Raw genomic sequence first — 18,610 nt, forward strand, 5'->3', positions numbered from 1 at the left:
GCCGGTACCGGTAGGGGCGGGCGGCTACCGGCGCTCCGTCCGCCCCGCTCCCCACAGCCCCGGCGCCGCGCGAGGCGGCGGGCGGGGACGCCGGGCCGGCGGAAGGCTGCGGCCGAGCATCGCCGCCGCCGCGCCCTCCGGGATCGCCCGGGGCCGCAGCTGGAGGCGGGCGGCGGAGCGCCGGGAGCCGCGGGGACGGTCCCACGGGCCGGCGGCTGCTCGGCCGCGCCCGCCCCGGGGCCGCCCCTGTGCGGCACGACGGGAGCTGTAGTCCATCCGCACCGCCCCCGGGAGCGGCGACACCGGCAGTGGCCCCGCTGCGCCCCCCAGCCCCGGCAGGAGCACGGAGACGGCGAAGGAAGAGAGTGAACCTTCATTTATTCCTTAAATAAACCGGGAGCGGTCGAGGAACAGCACACAGGGAGCAGCGGAGGAGGCGGGGACCCCCGGAGGAGCCCCGGCCGCAGCGGGACCGGGAGGACACCGGCCCCCACAGCTGAAGGCACAAAGCCAGCCCCGGGGCTGCGGGGACAAACCGGGAGCATCCGAGAGGAGATGGACTGAAGCACAATGCGTGAGACCTGTCCTGGGGATCCCCAGGGACACCGGGACAGGGGACAGAGGGCAGGTAAGGGGGAGGCGGGGCTGGCTCAGCCCCCGAGGAGTGTGAAGGGCAGCCAGGGGTCTCAGTCCTCCAAGCAGTGGGGAGGGGGACTGGAGGAGCTGTTCAGCCCTCCCTGGAGGCAAGGGGTGCCATGTAAACGCCAGGGCTGCTCCTCGGCACCCAGCCCGGCTTTGGGCTCCACATGGGCTAAAGGCAGGATCCCCACAAGCAGCAGCTGCCCGAGCCCTGCCTGTCCCTGCCCTGCTCTCCTCATCCTGAAGAGAGGGAGAGGATGGGGAAAGGGACAGGACAAAAGGACGAGACACCCTGGGGAAAGCACCAGCCCCATCCTCATCCCGCTGGAGCAAGCCCCAGGAGGAAGAGGGGGATGACGTTCTTGGCAGAGCATGGGGGCCCCTGGGCACACGGCAGGCAGGGGACCCTCCACACCCTAAGGGAGCACAAGTGTCATCACCAGGTGGGGAAACAGGAGAGCACAAGGAAGGCAAGTGACCGTTCCAGTCCCTGGAAGCAGCATTCCATCCCAGCCATCTGGAGGAGGCTCCTGCCCCCAGCAGCTGGTGCTGGAAGGGAGGGCGATGGCTCAGGGCTCGGCCTCAGCGCTCCCCACCCTGCTGAGGGGAGGGGACCAGCACAAACCAGAACAGCCTCTGTCCGTCAGGAAAGGGGGCTAAGAGCAGCAGACGATTCAGGCACCAGCACTTCCAAGCTGGGATGAGGCAGCCTCTGACAGCTGATGGGGATCCAGTGAAAGTGCGACTCGTGTTTCCTCTTCCTCGGGAGGAGCCCTGGGGGGGCAGGGCCGGGCACCAGCACGGCTACGGGGCACGGAAGGCGTTGGTGGCCGCGCCCGCGGCGGCGTTGGCCGCGGCCGTGCGCACGGCCTGGTTGGAGAAAACCCCGGCTGCAAACTCCTCCTGGGCCTTCTGGAAACTGGCACCCGTGCGGCGGTACAGAGAGTGGATCTGCAGGGCAGGAGAGGCCGGCTCAGGGCTGGGGTCTGGCCCCGGGTAAACAGGGTTGTGATGGCCCAAACCTGCCCCGAAAGGGATCAGGGATGGCTTTAGCTGCAAGCCCCTGGTAAACAGAGCTGTGATGGCCCAAAAGGGATCAGGGATGGCTCTGGCTGCAGGCTCCAGGTAAACAGAGTTGTGATGGCCCAAACCTACCCCCAAAAGGGATCAGGGATGGCTTTAGCTGCAAGCCCCTGGTAAACAGAGCTGTGATGGCCCAAACATACCCCCAAAAGGGATCAGGGATGGCTTTAGCTGCAAGCCCCTGGTAAACAGAGCTGTGATGGCCCAAACCTACCCCCAAAAAGGGATCAGGGATAGCTTTAGCCGTGGTAAACAAGAGTTTTGATGCCCAAAAGGGATGAGGGATGGCTCTGGCTGCAGGCTCCAGGTAAAGAGAGTCGTGATGGCCCAAACCTCCCCCCAAAAGGGATCAGGGATGGCTCTGGTGCAGGCTTTGATCCTAACCCACCTTTTTCAGCATAATGATCCCCAGCACAGCCACTGCTGTGAAGGACAGGGACACCAGGATCATCATCACAGCCACGGCCGTGTTAGTCCGCAGCGCTATCAGGCTCAGGATCCAGCCACTGCAAAACAAGAGGCTGTGGCCCCCAGGTTCCCTGTTCCCCACCCACCTCCTGCCTCTGCAGGCTCAGCACACAGCCCACCTGAATCCCCAGTTTGGGATGCCGATGGCCTGCAGCACATACATCACGTTCTGGGCAAAGAAGACGAAGAAGAAGACAAAGAAGTTGAAGGAACTGTCGCTCCTGGGAGGGAGAAACGGGCACGGTTAGGCCAGAGGAGGAAGCTCTCACACCTTCCTTAAAGCAGGAGAAGAGGGAGCTCGGGGTGGAACAGCACATCCTGCAGAGCCAGAGGCCCCAGGAGCTGGAGCCCAGGGCTCGGGGACACACCTGAAGGCTTTGTACATGGGCCGGTACCAGCAGACGAAGGAGCAGGGCGTGTAGAGCAGAGCCCAGAGGATGGAGAGGCCAAAGCCAGAGCCAGAGCTGGGATCCACGCAGAACCAGGCGAGCGAGGACAGGAAGTTCAGGAACAGAGCAATGGTGCTGGCTGAGGGACAGGACAGCGCTCAGGAGCCAAGCCAGGCTCCCCAAACCCCCACGACCACCTGTTCATCCCAACTTCCCCGGAGCAGCAGCACGGGAAATTCATCCTTCCACCTGCAGCACGGGAAATTCATCCTCCCACCTGCTGCCGGGCTCTGCCCCGAGGTTTTCCCCCCAGACTCACCCATCCAGAGGTAGTACATGGTTGTAACTGTCTTCTGGAAGTCAGCAGGGATCTCCACGGGGATGTCCTGGTAGAAGCACGGCTTCACCGGGCAGAAGGACGGCAGCGGGGGCCAGTTGTTGAGCCTCGCTGAGGACGGAAGGGGGTGAGGAGGAGCGAGGAAGGCTCCATGGGGGTCCCATCCCCGCCCAGCCCCGCAGCCACTCACTCTGGGAACCGCCGAGGGCCGCGTTCTGCAGCTCCCGCTCCCGCCGGTCCAGCTCCTCCGCTTTCCGGTTGAGCTCCTCCTGCCGCTTCAGCAGCTCCGCCGTGGCGGCGGCGGCCGAGGCCTGCGGACACACGGGGCGACACAAACCTTGGGCTCCCGCCGGCGCCCGCGGCCCGGGCTGGCGGCGCCTCCCCCCGTACCTGCGAGCCGTAGGAGCCGTAGTTGCGGGGCTCGGTGGGACTCGCCTTCCGCGGGGGCTGCGCGGCCGCCGGTACCGGGGGCGGCGGAGCTACCGAAGGGGTCTGGAACGGCGGCGGTGGCTGCAGGGGAACAGGAGAGAGGTGAGACCGCGCCGGCAGCGGGGAGGGCTCCGGTGTCCGGGAGGAAGATCCGGTACACGGGCAGGCCCCGGTGCCCGGGCAGGCCCCGCCGCTCACCGCGTCGCTCTCGAAGGGGTTGTAGCCATCCAGCACAGCGCCGGGCCGGGCCTGCAGCGCCGCGGGGTCCTGGAAGGGGTTGTCCGGGAGCACCGCGGGGCCGCCGCGCTGGGCCATGGCCGGACCGGGAGCGGGAGCGCGCTGCACCCGCGGGACCGGCGCCGCCGCCGCCGCCAGGCCCCGCCCCTCCCCGCCGCTGATTGGTCCCGCTGCGCCGTGACGTCATCGGGGAAGACCGACACCACCCACCCCGCCGCAGGGGGCCGCTGCGCACGCGCCGGAGCCGCGCCGGGCGGGGCGCGCGCGTGACGCGGCCACGTGTCCCGGGGTCACGTGCGGCGCGCCCATCTCCGTCTGCCCCGCGTTTCCTTCGGGTGTCCCCGACAGTGGCGGCCGGGACGGGACCCCGTCACCCCCCGGTGCCCCGGTATCCATTATCCATCGTCCCCCGGTGTCCCGGTATCCATTACTCATCACCCCGTGGTGTCGCGGACCGTCCATCACCCCCCGATGTCCCGGTATCCACCGTCCATCACCCCCCGGTGTCCCGGTATCCACCGTCCATCACCCCCCGGTGTCCCGGTATCCATTGCCCATCACCCCCCGGTGTCCCGGTATCCACCGTCCATCGCCCCCCGGTTCCCCCACGGTTCCGGCTCCCCGCCCAGCCGGACCTGCCGGGACAGCGGCTCCTCCCGCGTGTCCCCCCCGCTCCGGCTCCCTGCTCTTACCGGGCAGTCCCGGTGCCGTTTCCTGCTGCCCCCGCAGCCCCCCAGGCGTTACCCCGGGGGTCACCCCAGCAGCTGTCACCGAGCCGGACCGACAGCCAGCCGGGGACTCGGGCACGACGAGCACTTGGGGAATTTCTCTGTGTCTCCTGGCCAGTTATTTATAGGAATCTCCAAATCCTGCCACTCCAGCTGCCCCTGGGCTGCACACTGAGCCCCTCCCGGGGAGCAGGACACCCATCCCTGCCCTGTCCCTCCCCAGTGCTCAGCAGACTCAAAAATGCTCCTAACTCTCTGAACTTAAATACTCTGAACCTCTGTGAATCCCACAGGCGAGCTCCCAGCTCAGCCCAAACCTGGAGCTGCTCCTGGCAGAGGTGGAAGCTGTGCATTTGGGTTTGGACACCAGCATGGGTTTTTGTTATTTTGTTGAAGTCTAAGGTGTGAATCAGTTTAATTCTCCTCCAGCCTCAGCGTGGGGCTGGGCACAGGGGCAGTGAGGGCTCCCAGCCCAAGCTCAGTGAGTTGGGATCACAAGATCCCTCAGTGTCACCCTTCCTGAGGCTCCCCACGCTCACTCCAGGTGAAACCAGACCTTTCCTTTCCCCTCTGCATGGTGACAGCCTGGCACAGCCTGGTGGTGCCACAGCAGAGACATCTGTCACCCACACCCCAGCGAGACTGTCCCCCTGCCATCAGCTGTGACACAGCCCAGGAAACACCCAGGGAACAGCCCAGGCTCCCTGCAGAGCTGGGGAAGAGTCAAAAAGACCCAGCCAGCCCTGGGGTGGCTGTAGGACAGCTGGATGTGGGCTCCTCACAACCCCTTTTCCAACAGGAACCACCAGCAGCCAGCGCTCCCCAGCTAAGGCTGAGAGGTTCCTTCAGGTAAGAGAACAGCTGAGAACACTGAGAACACTGTCCCTTCTCTGCCTCCCACCCCAACACTGGACCCAGGGCATGAAGAAAAGGCCAGTCCCTGGTTTTCTGGCCCACACAACAGCTCCTACTCAGGTCCAGCTGCAGCCCTGCAGCTCCTACTCTGCTTGGGGGGGAATGGGGCAGGTGGATACAGCTGGACCACAAAGTTCCTTTCATCCCTGTCCTTCCCCCCACAGGACACAGTAGAACAACCCCAGGATCAGCTGCTGTCAGGCCAAACCCAGACCAGGTGCTTTATTCACTTCATATTTATTCTTCACAAAGACTGTACAAAATTCTTATAAAACTCTGGTGTGGGGATGGGCTATGACATTGATCCAAAAAATAATTCCCATGCAGTCCCACCAGTTCCATAACTTACAAGGAAACAGATAAGCTACAGAGAGCTGCTAGTCCTGGAGTATTTACACCGAGGAGGGCAGGAACAGGAGACAAAGCAACACAGGACAAGAGGTATTTACAGCACGGACACACAGGCCCCCCTCACCTCACGAGAACGGCAGCAGCGACAGCAGGTCAGGCCCGTGGTGCTCCTAGGCCGACAGAGAATCTGGGCTATTTACAGTATCTCACATATTAACAGCTTTACAAACGTGTCCAGGAAGTTCATCTCATGTATATAAAAAAAAAAAGCACCAAGTGTCTGAATAGAAATCACACAGGCCTCCACGGGGGCTAGAATCCGAGGGCTGGCTGGCACCTGTGGCGTCACCGGCTGATGTCCCGGCTCGAGTCCCACATTTTTGTGCTGGGCTCCATGCCTAGCATGTCAAAGAAGGGGTGCTTGAGGGCCTCAGCCAGGGTGACACGCTTGGAGGGCTCGTACTCCAGCATGCTCTCGATGAGGTCGAACAGGCGGTGATGGTCCTCGGCCTCCGAGGTCAGGTATCGCTGCCAGGTGGAGGGGAAAGTGAGGATCAAGGAGGGTACACCCTGTCCTGGGATGTTCCCTGGTTTGTTCACACCCAGCCTGGAGCTGAGCTCTGCACTCCTCTATCCAGAACTGACAGATTGTCACACACCCTCCCTTCCCCAGGCACTTCCTGAACTTTCCATGCTCTCCTTGTCCTCCACTTCAGATTCAACTCAGGCTGCTGCAGCTTCTTATTGCTGAGACAGCCAAGACTCCCTTCAACCACCCTTCCTGCTGGCCCAAACTTGCCCAGAGGCAGAACCTGAGGAGGAGCCAAGCTGCCTTACCCGCAGAGGTTTGCAGTTCTCCCGAACGTAGCGTCCAGCTGAGGTGTTCTCGTCCCAGTCCAGGCGGCCGTGGTAGAAATACTTCTGTTTCCTGTCACAGTAAAAGGTGGCAGCAGGTTACACCTGAGCACAACACCCCCTGCAGCAGCAGCAGCAAGGTGCCAGCCCCAGTGGGACACAGCTGGTTGGCTCCAAAGTGGGATGCCCCCCAGGGAGAAGCACTGCCCGTGGAGCAGGAGGGCTGGCACAGCTGCAGTGCCCAGCTCACCTTGTCTTCCGGACCATTCGAGAAGGAATTGGCCCCAAAATCCTCTCCATCATGGCCAGGTGCTCCCGGTTGTCATGTGTCTGGGAGAGAGAAATGTAAAGGGAAGGCATGGAATAGATTCCAGTGGTTCTGCCTCCAGCCCTGGGTGTTCCCCCACCTAGAACCCCTTCCTGGCCAACACCTTGGGTGTCTCTCCAGGACTGCAGTGATGGAGGGAGCCCATCAGTGTCAGGGAAGCAGCCAGCATCCTCTCACCAGCTGGGAAGTACCCACACAACACAGTTCTCACCTGGAAAAGGGTGAAACCCACATAATACTCAAAGATGATGCAGCCAATACTCCACACATCACAGGGCTGGCTCCAGCCAAGCTCTGAAAAACAATGTTGTTTAAATAAATGATCCAGTTACAACCCAAGAGTCCAAATACCTCTTTCTTTTAAAAATAAATAACTAATAAAAAAATAAATAACATCCTATTCCAGCCAGGCTCCTGGTGTTCTCTGGCAATACACTGCCCAGCTGGCAATGCCAAACCACCAGCTGATGGTGGATCAAGGAATCAGCAAGGTTGGAAAAGACCTTCAAGACCACCAGCTCCAACCTGTGACCAATCCCCACCTTGTCACACAGTCCAGGACACTGAGTGCCACATCGAGCCATTCCCTGGACACCTCCAGGAATGGGGACTCCAAACCTCCCTGGGCAGCCCCTTCCAATGCCTGACCACCCTTTCCAGGAAGAAATTCCTCCTGATGTCCAACCCTGGCACAACTTGAGGCCATTTCTTCTTGTCCTGTCCCTTGCTCCCTGGGAGCAGAGCCCAACCCCCCATGAGGAAACTGTGGAGAGTGAGAGGGTCCCCCCTGCACCTCCTTTTCTCCAGGTGGAACCAACCCAGAATAATGACAGGGCTGTAACCATGGCCTTCCCAGGAAACAGCACTGCAGAGCTGTTAAATCAAGCACTTCCCATCTCCCAGGGCAAACCCAGAAACTCCTGAATGATGTGGAAACCCAACACTCCCCAGCCCAGCGGGGTACAAGGGGCACACCTGCCCTGGCAGAGATGCAGTGCCACCTTACCCAGATGCCACCTTACCCAGGATGACTTCAGGGGCCCGGTAGTGCCTGGTGGAGACGATGGTGCTGTGATGCTCGTGGTCAAAGGTGGCACTGCCAAAGTCCACCACCCTGATGGCCGTGCTCTTCACGCTCCTCTCATCCCGTTTCTGCATGGGGGACAATGGGATCCATCACCTGGCAGCTCCAGCCCTGCCTTACCCAGCTGAGGGCACCACGGGTGGGGAAAGCTTTGGCAGCCCCACAGCTCAGCTCCAAACAAGCTCCCACCACCAGCCATGGCTCACTCAGCACTGCCTGGCAGATCATGCAAGGCCCTGAAGGACTGCACGGAGTCCACATCCCCTGGGGCTGTGTCTGACCCCTCTGGCAAGGTCAGGGACACCAAGAGGAGAGGCAGTGTGTTACCTTTTCCAGGTTGTAGGAGAGCTCGTAGTCAGAGTTCACAAAGAGGATGTTCTCTGGCTTGAGGTCAGTGTGGGTGAGTTTATTGTCGTGCAGAACTGAGGGAGCAAAGAGAGTCTGGTGAGGGGAGAGAAGCAGAACAAGGCTGCACCCCCCCAAAAAAGCCACCACTGGTGCAGTTTGCTCATACTGGCACCAGCTGAACCCACATTTCAACCTGGGTGTGAACAGCCAGGCAAGCCCAGGCCATGATGCTTCAGTAGAAGCATAAAGATTTATTGTATTGATCCCCAGAAGGTGCAGGGGGGTGGATGCTGAAGTGCTCTGAGCTACTGCCAGCCCATAAGCATCAGAAAATGAAGAGGATTCATTCCCAGAGGGGCAGGAAGGCTCAGGCTCAGAACCACAGCAAAAACTTGTTGCTCTGGGCCACCAGTTGCAGAAGTGCAACCTACTCAGGTCCCCAGGTCAGCCCAAAGCAGGGGGAGAGCAGCAGGGAACACTTACACTTCACAGCCTGGCACACCTGGAAGGCCATGTGCCGTACTTGGTGGATGGGGTAAGGCAGGTAGTTGTTATCCTTCAGGAAATCAAAGGTGCTGAGCCCCAGCAGCTCGAAGGAGATGCACATGTGGCCGTGGTAGTCAAACCAGTCAAACATCCTGACACAGAGACTGACAGAAACATTCCAGTTGGGAACAGCTCTGCAGGCACCACTCAGCTGTGTCACCCCTGCGTCAGGCTCCTCCTTTCCCTGCTCAGTTTGTATCTCACAGCAAGCCAAGACGCTTCCAAAACTATCTAGGATCACATTCAACCACACAATACCAAGCACCCCTTCCACCCCAGCCCTGAGACCAGCTCTTCCAGCTGAACACCAAGAGCACACTCACTTTGTGTTCTCAGGATCCTTCTCGTTGATTTTCTCCAGCACGTTGATTTCCAGCCGAGCAGCCTCTTTGTATTTCTCTACGTTTTTAATGATTTTCAGAGCAACACGTGCACCACCCCTGTGGGAGGAACAGGAAGAAAGCACAAGGTGAGTCCTGAGCAGGTAAAAGAGGCTGTGCCCTGTGATAGGGACCTTCTGACCAGCCTCCCTTGCTCAAGCAGGTTATTATTAAGGGTTGTCCACCAAATGTGTCCCTTTCCCTCCCTACAAAACAGCCCTGAAGCTTCCCACAGCACATGGGCAACACAAAGAGGGTGGGAGCCTGGAGCAGCAGAGGATATTGAAAACCAAGAGACTGGTTTTCATCCCCAGGCTCTCACGTTATGCCCAAAAGGCTCCGTTGCCAGCTGCAGTCCCTCCTTTCCCCACATACCTCCGGTGATCCATGCACTGCACCACTCTGCCGAAGGTGCCTTCCCCCAGGGTGCTGATAATCTCATCTGGGAGGGAGAGAAGGAGAGGGAAGGAGCTGAGAGAGGGAGCAGGACCTGGCTGCAGCGATACACAGGGCAGAGGAGAATGCATTGCAACACATAACCTGCACACAGCTGGAGAGACCGGAGCAGCGGAAGGCTGACACCGGCTGCACAAGGCAGCTGCCCTAATTCCCTGGCACTTCAAGTAACAATACACAATATAAACGTAGCTTTAACAAAAGGGGAAGGAAAAGGAGAGGGTTTCTCTTTAATAAACAATGAAAATAAAATGAAACAGAAAGATAAGACAGATCTGCGACTGCGATGGGAGCTTAACTAGAGAGCTAAATTATGTTACGATTTGGCTGTACATCTTTCTTGTAGCCAGTCGCCGACGCGATAGATCAGATGCCCCTCGTCGTCGTCCTCCACACTCTTGGCCCTTCTGCTGCTCTGTCGACTCCGCTGCTGGCCCAGGCAGACAGGGAATTCATCATTCACCAATCAGATTTTCAAACCAGCGCAGCAGCCAGCGTCACGCATTGGTTGGTTTGGAAATTCACATGGTTGTTTGAGGAGGGGTTGCAGGAGGAGATTCCCAGCCAATTCATACGGCACAGAGGAATATATAACGATAGGGATATTGCAAGGGAACATGTCAAGATACAACACACTAGCTCAGAAAAGAAAAAAACAGTTTGCTTTTCGTTGTAGCAAAAAAAAAAAGAAAAAAAAAAGAAAAAAAAGAAAAAGAAAAAAAAAAGAAAAAAATAAGAAAAAAAAGAACCTACAAACAGCCCCAACCCGAACCAGTGTGACAGCAGAGCTGTCAGAGTGAGGGAGCTGAGGGGCATGGAAAGGGCTGGCTGCTCTTGCTCCCACGGGGGCTCAGAGAGGAACAGCACTGGCCTTCGGGTCCTGGGGACTGCCTGAGCACGCCGAGGGCCAGAGGCCACGGGGAGGGGCTCCCCAGCCCCAGCAGAGCAAGGGCAGCAGGAGGCAGGTGCTGGCTGGGAGGTCCTGCACAAGCCCAGGCTGCCCCTACAGGCACCCCTATCCCACTCCAATAACCTCCCACACAGCTTCCCCCAGCCCCGACACTCAGGGAAAGATGAACTCTGAGATTTCAGAAAAGCAGCTTTAGATACAATGATCCATCCAAAACGGAAAGTTCGCAGTGACCGCCTGGGGAAAGATGGACACTTCTTCCTAGACCCTCCCCCAAAGAAGCTGATCCTGGAAGGACTAACTTCCAGAAGAGAAGCAGAACCCAACAGGGAACAGGGACAGCCTGGGATGAGGCAGATAAGAGGTTTATGCCGCAGAAGAGAAAATTCCTGCCTTCGGTTCCTCAGCTAACTATCCCCATACCTGGGAGCAACCAGCCAGCAGACTTGGGACCCAAATCCATTCCCCAGTCCCTTCCCTGGACACAGAGCCAGAACAGACCAGACAACACTGAGAGCTCCACACACAGAGCAGAGAATGTGTCTGGGGTCTAACAGAAGTGGAAGGTGAACAGCAGAACAGACAAGAAGAGAAAGCCAGGGATGCTTCCGGGAAGAGCCTGGGATGGTTCTGCCTCCACCTGAGCTGAGTGCTCCAAAAGCTCTGCTCCTCCACAAAGCCCACATCAGCTGGGCCCACCCAGGAGGATCCTGCTCTGGAGCAGGGTCTAACCCTCAGAGCCAGGGCCCGAAACAGGGACCACAGGGGCGGTCACCTGTCACAGGCTCTCTGGGACTGGGACCAGCTGAGCGCTGGCTGCTCATGCTTTGCACAAATCCTGCCTGGCTGGGGCTCCATGAGCATCACTGAGCAGGAGGAGATGCAGCACCACCCTGGGGACCCGCCAGCCTCGCGGGGCACTCCTGTCCTCCCACCTGAGAGACAGCCTGAGCCACCCGTGCCCAGCTGGCACAGGGCAGCGCCAGGGATGCGGGCAGCAACGCTCTGCACCAAAACTCCTCTTAAAACACACGCACACACACATCTCAAGCCGACTCCGAGAGAGCGTTTAGAAAGTGAGTTTTCTACTTACCCAGCTCAGCACCTGGGAGAGAGAAAGGTTACAGGGCAGGCGCAGCACGGCAGGATACTCACCGATGAGGAGCGGCTAAAGGACCGGCTGCGGCGCCGCCTCCGCCTGTGCTTACGCCGGCTGCTTTTGCAGCTCCGGTAGCTGCCCTCGCGGTCCCGGGAGCGCCGGTACTCGTAGGAATGTCGGTACTCAGGCTCGTAGTAGGCGTCGCCCCGCTCGCGGCTGTAGTCGTTGCGCCGGTAGCTGTCACAGTAACGGCGGTCGTAGGCCCTGCGGTCTGCCGAGTGGTCGTCGTAGCTGGGCACGGGGATGTGGAGGGGGGAGGTGTTAGTCTTTGAGCTCTCAGAGGGACACAGGACACCTAAAATAGCTCAGCTACCCCGAATAAAATTAGCAAGATGGCTTCTGAGGTAGTGTTGGAAATGGAAAAAGGTTTAATAAAAGGCAGAGAAAAACCGAGCCAGGAGCAAGAGGTCCTTGCTCTCAGAGGGACTCAGCATACCTAAAATAGACCAGCTACCCTGAATGGTGTAAAATGAGCAGGATGGCTTCTGAGGTAGTGTTGGAAACAGAAAAAGGTTTAATAAAAGGCAAGTAAAAGAACTCTTACAGAGAAAAACTGAGCCAGGAGCAAGAGGTCCTTGCTCTCAGAGGGACTCAGCACACCTGAGACAGCTCTGCTACCCCAAGTGGTATAAAATTAGCAGGATGGCTTCTGAGGTAGTGTTGGAAACAGAAAAAGGTTTAATAAAAGGCAAGTAAAAAAGCTCTTACAGAGAAAAACCGAGGCAGGAGCAAGAGGTCCTTGCTCTCAGAGGGACCCAGCACACCTGAGATAGCCCAGCTACCCTGAATGGTGTAAAATCAGCAGGACAGCTTCTGAGGTAGTGCTGGAAATGGGAAAAGACTTAATAACAAAAGGAAAAATAACAAAGTTCTTACAGAGAAAAACCGAGCTAGGGGAAAGAGGTCCTTGCTCCTGCTGAAACACCCCACAAAAGGGATTATTTCATTTGTTCTCTTATTTTTCTAGTGAATTACTGTCTGACAAATTACCCAGGCTGGACCTCTTGGCCTCTGTCTGATCAGGCAGCCCCAGGCCTGAGGTGAAGTCCCAAAGGTCCTATGAGGTGTCTTTGTACCAAACTGGGAGAGAAACTTCTGGGCTTTTTGCCTTTTTAAGCAGACACAGAATAATTTGGTCACTCCATCAACAGGGAGCACATTCCTACACTGGGGAATGTTGAGGGGTTGGAATGGACTTGAAGATCATCATCACCTCTCACAGACCAGACTGCCTTGTCCAATCTGGCCTTGAACATTGACAGGGTTGGGACAGCCCCATCCAACCTGTGTGTCATTGTCCTCACCACCCTCACAGGGAAGGTCCTCTTCCTCATGTCTAGCCTAAATTCTCTCTCTTTCAATTTGTACTCATTCCTCCTTGTCCTATCACTACAGTTCCTCATGGAGGGTCCCTCTCCAGCCTCCTTGTAGGCCCCTTGTAATACTGCAGGGTGCTGTGAGGTCTTCACACAACCTTCTCTTCTCCAGGCTGGAAACTCTCCCAGACCCAATTCTCTCACAGCCTTCTTCTCTTTCCCAGGCTGCAAAACACTTCCAGACTCAATTCTCCCACAACCTTCTCTTCTCCAGGCTGGAAACTCTCCCAGACCCAATTCTCTCACAGCCTTCTCTTTCCCAGGCTGGAAAACACTCCCAGACTCAATTCTCTCACAACCTTCTCTTCTCCAGGCTGGAAAACGCTCCCAGCCCCAATTCTCTCACAACCTTCTCTTTTCCAGGCTGGAAAGTGCTTCCAGCCCCAATTCTCTCAGCCTTTCTCCATGAGGAAGGTGTTCTAGTCCTCTTAACAACTTCCCAGCCTCCTCTGGACCTGTTCCAACAGTTTCATGCCCTTGTTATGTTGGGAACACCAAAACTTTTGCAGCGTTTTGAGGGGTGGGAGCCAGGGCAAGAAGCCATGAACTGCCAACCCCTGGCATAACAATGGGGACAGTGACCTGTGTCCCAGCCAGGTGAGGGACACTGAGGGACACTCTGAGCTGAGGACCCCAGATCTTCCTGTACTGGAAGTGTGAAGGGATAAAAGCTCAGTGGGTCCTTTGTTCAGGACCCCTCCTTGCAGGCACCAGCTGGAGCTGTTACTTTGTAATTGCACCAAGACTGAACCATTTTTAAGGACTGAGATGTCTGAGACTCTGCTGTGAGAAACCAGGGCTGAGCCAGTAAGAAACTGGTCTGACTGGGAGTGTGGGGTGTGTAGGGAGTCAAACAGAGCAAGCACTGGGTCACTGAAGCCACTGCTGTGAAGGGGCCTCAGTCCCAGCTCAGGTGGTGGGTGGCACTGCCAGAGGGGCTCCTGGGTGTCAGACAGAGAAGTTTCCCTAAGAAGGGAGTGAGGGGCTTTGGTGACAAGCACTGCCCAGGCTGTGACAGCTCAGAGCAGGCCCAGGTCACGTGGAACCTGGGTGAGTATGGATGACTAGGCCATGATTAAGGGACTGGAGCATCTCTCTTAATGAGCAGAGACTGTGGGAGATGTGCCTCGTTAGTCTGGAGAAGACTGAGAGGAAATCTCATTACTGCACATCAGTATCTGCAAGGCAGGTGCCAGGATGGGACCAGACTCTTTTCAGTGGTGCCCAGTGAGAGGATGGGGAGCAAAACCACAAACTAAAACACACCACATTCTACCCCAACACAAGGAAGAAGTTGTTCCCACAGAGGTGGCAGAGCACTGGCACAGCTGCCCAGGGTGAGCTTACGGCCTCCTTCTCTGGAGACATCTCACATCAGCATCTCCAAGGCAGGTGCCAGTCCATTTTCCACCAGTTTTCAGTGGTGCCCAGTGAGAGGATGGGGGGCAAAACCACAAATTAAAACACACCACATTCTACCTCAGCACAAGGAAGAAGTTCTTCCCAGGGAGGGCAGCAGAGCACCCAGGGCGAGCATGGCACCTCACTCTGAAGAATCCCACATCAAGGCAGGTGCCAGGACAGTGCCAGACTCTTTTCAGTGGTGCCCAGTGAGAGGATGGGGAGCAATGATCATAAACTAAAACACACCATGCTCTACCTCAACACAAAGAAGTTGTTCCCACAGAGGGTGGCAGAGCACTGGCACAGCTGCCCAGGGCAAGCATGGCACCTCCCACATCAGTATCTCCAAGGCAGGTGCCAGGACACTGCCAGACTCTTTTGAGCGCCCAGTGAGAGGATGGGGAGCAAAACCACAAACTAAAATACACCACATTCTACCCCAACACAAGGAAGAAGTTGTTCCCACAGAGGGTGGCAGAGCACTGGCACAGCTGCCCAGGGCGAGCATGGCACCTCTCTCTCTGAAGAATCCCACATCAGTATGTCCAAGGCAGGTGCCAGACTCTTTTCAGTGGTGCCCAGTGAGAGGACGGGGGGCAAAACCACAAATTAAAACACACCACATTCTACCTCAGCACAAGGAAGAAGTTCTTCCCAGGGAGGGCGGCGAGCATGGCACCTCCCTCTCTGCCACACCCCAAACCCACCCGGACGCGTCCCTGAGCACAGGGTGACCGCAGCGGTCCCTCCCAAGCCCACCCCTCTGTGACTCCGTGCAGGAGGGCAGCGCGAGCCCCGCTCACCTCCGGGATCGGACGTGGTAGCTGTCCTCCCGCCGGTGCCGCCGGTCCCGCTCGCTGCTGCTGGACCGGGACCGCGTCCGCCGCCGCTTGTGCTTGCGGCTCCGGTAGCGCTCGTGGTAACTGCCGCGGCTGCTGCGCTCCGACGAGCGGTACCTTCGGGAGTGCGGCATCTGCGGGGACAGCGGGGACCGTCAGGGACAGCGGGGACCCGTGGGGACAGCGGGGACCCCCTGGGGACAGCAGGGACTGTCAGGGACAGTGGGGACCCGTGGGGACAGCAGGGAGCCCCTGGGGACAGCAGGGACCCCCTGGGGACAGCGGGGACTGTCAGGGACCTGTGGGGACAGCGGGGACCTCGTGGGGACAGCGGGGACAGTGAGGCACCCATGGGGACAGCGGGGACCCTGTGGGGATGGCAGGGACTCTGAAACCCCCACTGGGTCAGCAGGGACCCGGTGAGACACCCGTGGGGACAGCAGGGACAGTGAGGCAGCTGTGGGGACAGCAGGGACCCCATGAGGACGGCAGGAACCCTGTGAAGCTCCCATGGGGACAGCAGGAACCTCTGGGGAGGGCAAGGACCCTGTGAAGTCCCCATGAGGTCAGCAGGGACCCCATGAGGCACCCACTGGGACAGCAGGGACAGTGAGGCAGCCATGGGGACAGCAGGGACCCTGCTGTGAGACACTCGTGGGGACAGCAGGGCAGCATTAGGGACAGGAACCCAGCATGTATGAGTGTGCCAGGGGATCTGAGAGAGGGGAGAGCAACCTCTGAGAGATCCCAGAGCCCCACAGGACAGGGTGAGACCACCCATGGTCATCCTGCCCTGTTCTCTTTCCCAGAAAGAGACCCCTGGATCTCTTTCCCAGGCTGGTATCCCTTCCTCACACCCATCTCTACTGCCCACAGCTCCAGGAACAGCTTTTGCACCTCCTCTCTTTAAGCTGCCCAGGAAGGAGGGAAGCAGCACCAAGGAAGGTGAAATGAAGCCCTGGAGATCACCAGAGTCCCTGGGCAATGTGAGAAATGGATTTATAGAAAATCCTCAAAGCCTGACAGAAGGTTCAAAAGATGGCCTTGCAAATAGGACTAGATACTTTGGAGAAACAGAACTATGAAAGATGCATTGTAGTGGGACCCACGAGGGGTAATTTAGAATTATTTGCTTTGAAGTATTTACAGCATGGTGTGGCTAAAGCTGATAAGCCAAAAAATTATTATAATATATTGTAATTAAGAAATAATTCATTTCTGATTGTGATGGCATGAATTATAACATCTGTATTGTCTCATCCTTCACATGAAGCTGAGAACAGAATAGAAGTTTTTAAAACACCTCTCAGCTGCCCCATGTCTGGGTCAGAAAAAGGCATAATCCAGCAGTGGATGCCTAGAGAGCAGCTCAAGAGATGCCTCAGGTTTACTGCCAAGTGACATCTGCACTGGGACACAAGGGTGGGGAAGGGTCTGGGGGTATTTGGTCTGTTCAGCTGGGACTGAGGGGAGATCTCAGGGGGCTGCAGCTTCCCCAGGAGGGACAGCTCTGGTCTCTGCTCTGTGTGACAGTGACAGCACCCCGGGGAACATCTGGAGCTGTGTCAGCAAGGTTTAAGGTGGATATCAGGAAAAGGTTCTTCCCCAGAGGGTGCTGGCACTGCCCAGGCTCCCCAGGGAATGGGCACAGTCCCAGGGCAGCCAGAGCTCCAGGAGAGGTTGGACAATGCTCCCAGGAATGTCCAGGCTGGGGTTGTTGGGAGTCCTGGGGAAGGACATCAGGACTTGCTGATGCCTGTGGATCCCTCCCAGCTCAGGAGATTGGTGACACACATCCCTCTGTCCATGGAGAACCAGCCAGGAGCAAACCCTGCCTTCCCAAAGGACACCAACAGAGCCCTGGCACCTTCTCAGCAGAGCCCTGCAGCCCCCCAGCCCTGCCCCTCTGGGGGAACATGAGGGGCTGGAGCCAAGAGATCCAAAGGACACCAACAGGGCCCTGCAGCCCCCCAGCCCTGCCCCTCTGGGGGAACATGAGGGGCTGGAGCAAAGAGATCCAAAGGACACCAACAGGGCCCTGCAGACCCCCAGTCCAGCCCCTCTGGAGGGGCTGGAACCAAGGAGATCTCGAGGTGAGATGGCACAGGGGGTGCAGCCCCTTCAGAGCCTGCCAGGCCGCGCTCCACAGCTCCCAAACGTTCCCCACACGGACTGTGGTTCCAAGCACAAATCATGGAATCATGGAATGTTAACTGGGAGGGACCTTCAAGCTGACTCAGCCCCATCCCCTGCCATGTGCAGGGCCACCTTCCACTAGCCCAGGCTGCCCCAAGACCCGTCCAACCGGGCTTTAAACACCTCGGACACGGGGCAGCCGCAGCTTCTCCGGGCGGTCTGTGCCAGGGCGCGAGAGAAGCCGGAGCTCCTGCTGTCCCTGCTGTCCCCAGGGCAATTTCCCCCATCCAAAATGCCCCCGGCTGCGTCCCCGTCCCCGCCCAGCGCTGACATCACCGCCAGGGCTCGGACAGGCCGAACCGGCCCCGGCTGCGGGGTGACCCGGGGCACGGGCCCGGTGCGGCCGGCACGGGGGGCTTTGCCCGGGGCTCCCCCCGAGCCCCGCGGTTTCCAGCCGCGGACTGAAGGGAGCGCGAAGGCGGCGCTGGCGGCCCGCCAAGCCCCGGCTCCGTGGAACGAGCACTGGGGCTGCGTTCCGCAGCGGGGCTGGAACCGGTTTGGGGACGGTGATGGCGGCCGCGCCGGGCGGGGCCTCCGCCGTGCGGGGCCGGAAGCACCGGACACCGGGAGAGATGGGCGGAGGGCGGGGCGGCCTCGGCGGGGAGGCCCCGAGCCGGTCCCTCCGGGCCATCCGGCCTCGCCGCCGCCGCCGGGACACCCAGGCCGCCGATCCCCACCGCGGCCCCGCCGGGAACCACAAACCGGGCCCGCCCCGCGCCGCCCTCACCGGCCGCGGCCTACCCACCCCGCCCCGGCCCGCGCCGCCCCGCACCGCGCCGCGCCGCCACGCACCGTCCTCGCAGCCAGCCCGGTGCGCTTGTCCCACAGGAAATCCGTGATGGCGGCCGTGGGCCCCGGGCCCCGCTCCAGCTCCTGCCGCCGCCGCCGATCCGGGTCCTGCCAGCCCGCGGGGCCGCGCACGCACGTACGCGCTCACGTACGCACGCACGTAAGCGCGCGGAGCTGCGTCATACCAGGTGGGGCCGGTGGGCGGGGTTAGACCCGAGGGGTGGGACCGGTCCCGCGCGGCGCTCTTTGAGCCACGCCCCCTTCTCCGACTCAGCGGCGCGGGCTGGGCGAGGCCGAGGGGCGGAGCCTGGGCAGATCGCCCAGTCCGCCTCCTCCCCGAAGCCACACCTCGCCCTCCTGAAGG

The 18,610-nt window shown here is 59.0% G+C and overlaps 2 protein-coding genes across 4 annotated transcripts; both read right to left on the bottom strand.

The window, feature by feature from the left end:
* Positions 1–361: 361 nt before the first annotated feature.
* On the bottom strand, positions 362–3,750 carry SCAMP3 (secretory carrier membrane protein 3). The gene is made up of 8 exons (XM_041464847.1): positions 3,544–3,750; positions 3,307–3,426; positions 3,107–3,227; positions 2,899–3,027; positions 2,559–2,718; positions 2,310–2,411; positions 2,111–2,228; positions 362–1,590 (listed from the first exon to the last, which is right to left on the bottom strand). Exons 1-8 carry the CDS (start codon positions 3,658–3,660, stop codon positions 1,444–1,446), a joined length of 1,014 nt encoding a protein of 337 aa, XP_041320781.1. The 5' UTR covers positions 3,661–3,750; the 3' UTR covers positions 362–1,443.
* Positions 3,751–5,417: 1,667 nt separating this feature from the next.
* Positions 5,418–18,402, bottom strand: CLK2 (CDC like kinase 2). 3 transcript variants are annotated; one of them, XM_041464840.1, is made up of 13 exons: positions 18,250–18,402; positions 15,226–15,395; positions 11,639–11,873; positions 9,907–10,000; positions 9,493–9,559; positions 9,061–9,177; positions 8,675–8,841; positions 8,171–8,265; positions 7,782–7,911; positions 6,971–7,053; positions 6,682–6,761; positions 6,414–6,504; positions 5,418–6,104 (listed from the first exon to the last, which is right to left on the bottom strand). In XM_041464840.1, the coding sequence occupies exons 2-13, from the start codon at positions 15,393–15,395 to the stop codon at positions 5,922–5,924; spliced, it is 1,512 nt and encodes a 503-aa protein (XP_041320774.1). In that variant the 5' UTR covers positions 18,250–18,402; the 3' UTR covers positions 5,418–5,921. The 3 variants fall into 3 exon arrangements, with proteins under 3 accessions (XP_041320774.1, XP_041320773.1, XP_041320775.1); XM_041464839.1 differs by having other exon boundaries at positions 9,907–10,003; XM_041464841.1 differs by lacking the exons at positions 9,907–10,000; positions 15,226–15,395; positions 18,250–18,402 and having other exon boundaries at positions 11,639–11,657.
* Between the last annotated feature and the right edge of the window lie 208 nt (positions 18,403–18,610).

This window comes from Pyrgilauda ruficollis, unplaced genomic scaffold (assembly GCF_017590135.1).
Source record: "Pyrgilauda ruficollis isolate IOZ18807 unplaced genomic scaffold, ASM1759013v1 scaffold185, whole genome shotgun sequence".
Classification (NCBI taxonomy): domain Eukaryota; kingdom Metazoa; phylum Chordata; class Aves; order Passeriformes; family Passeridae; genus Pyrgilauda; species Pyrgilauda ruficollis.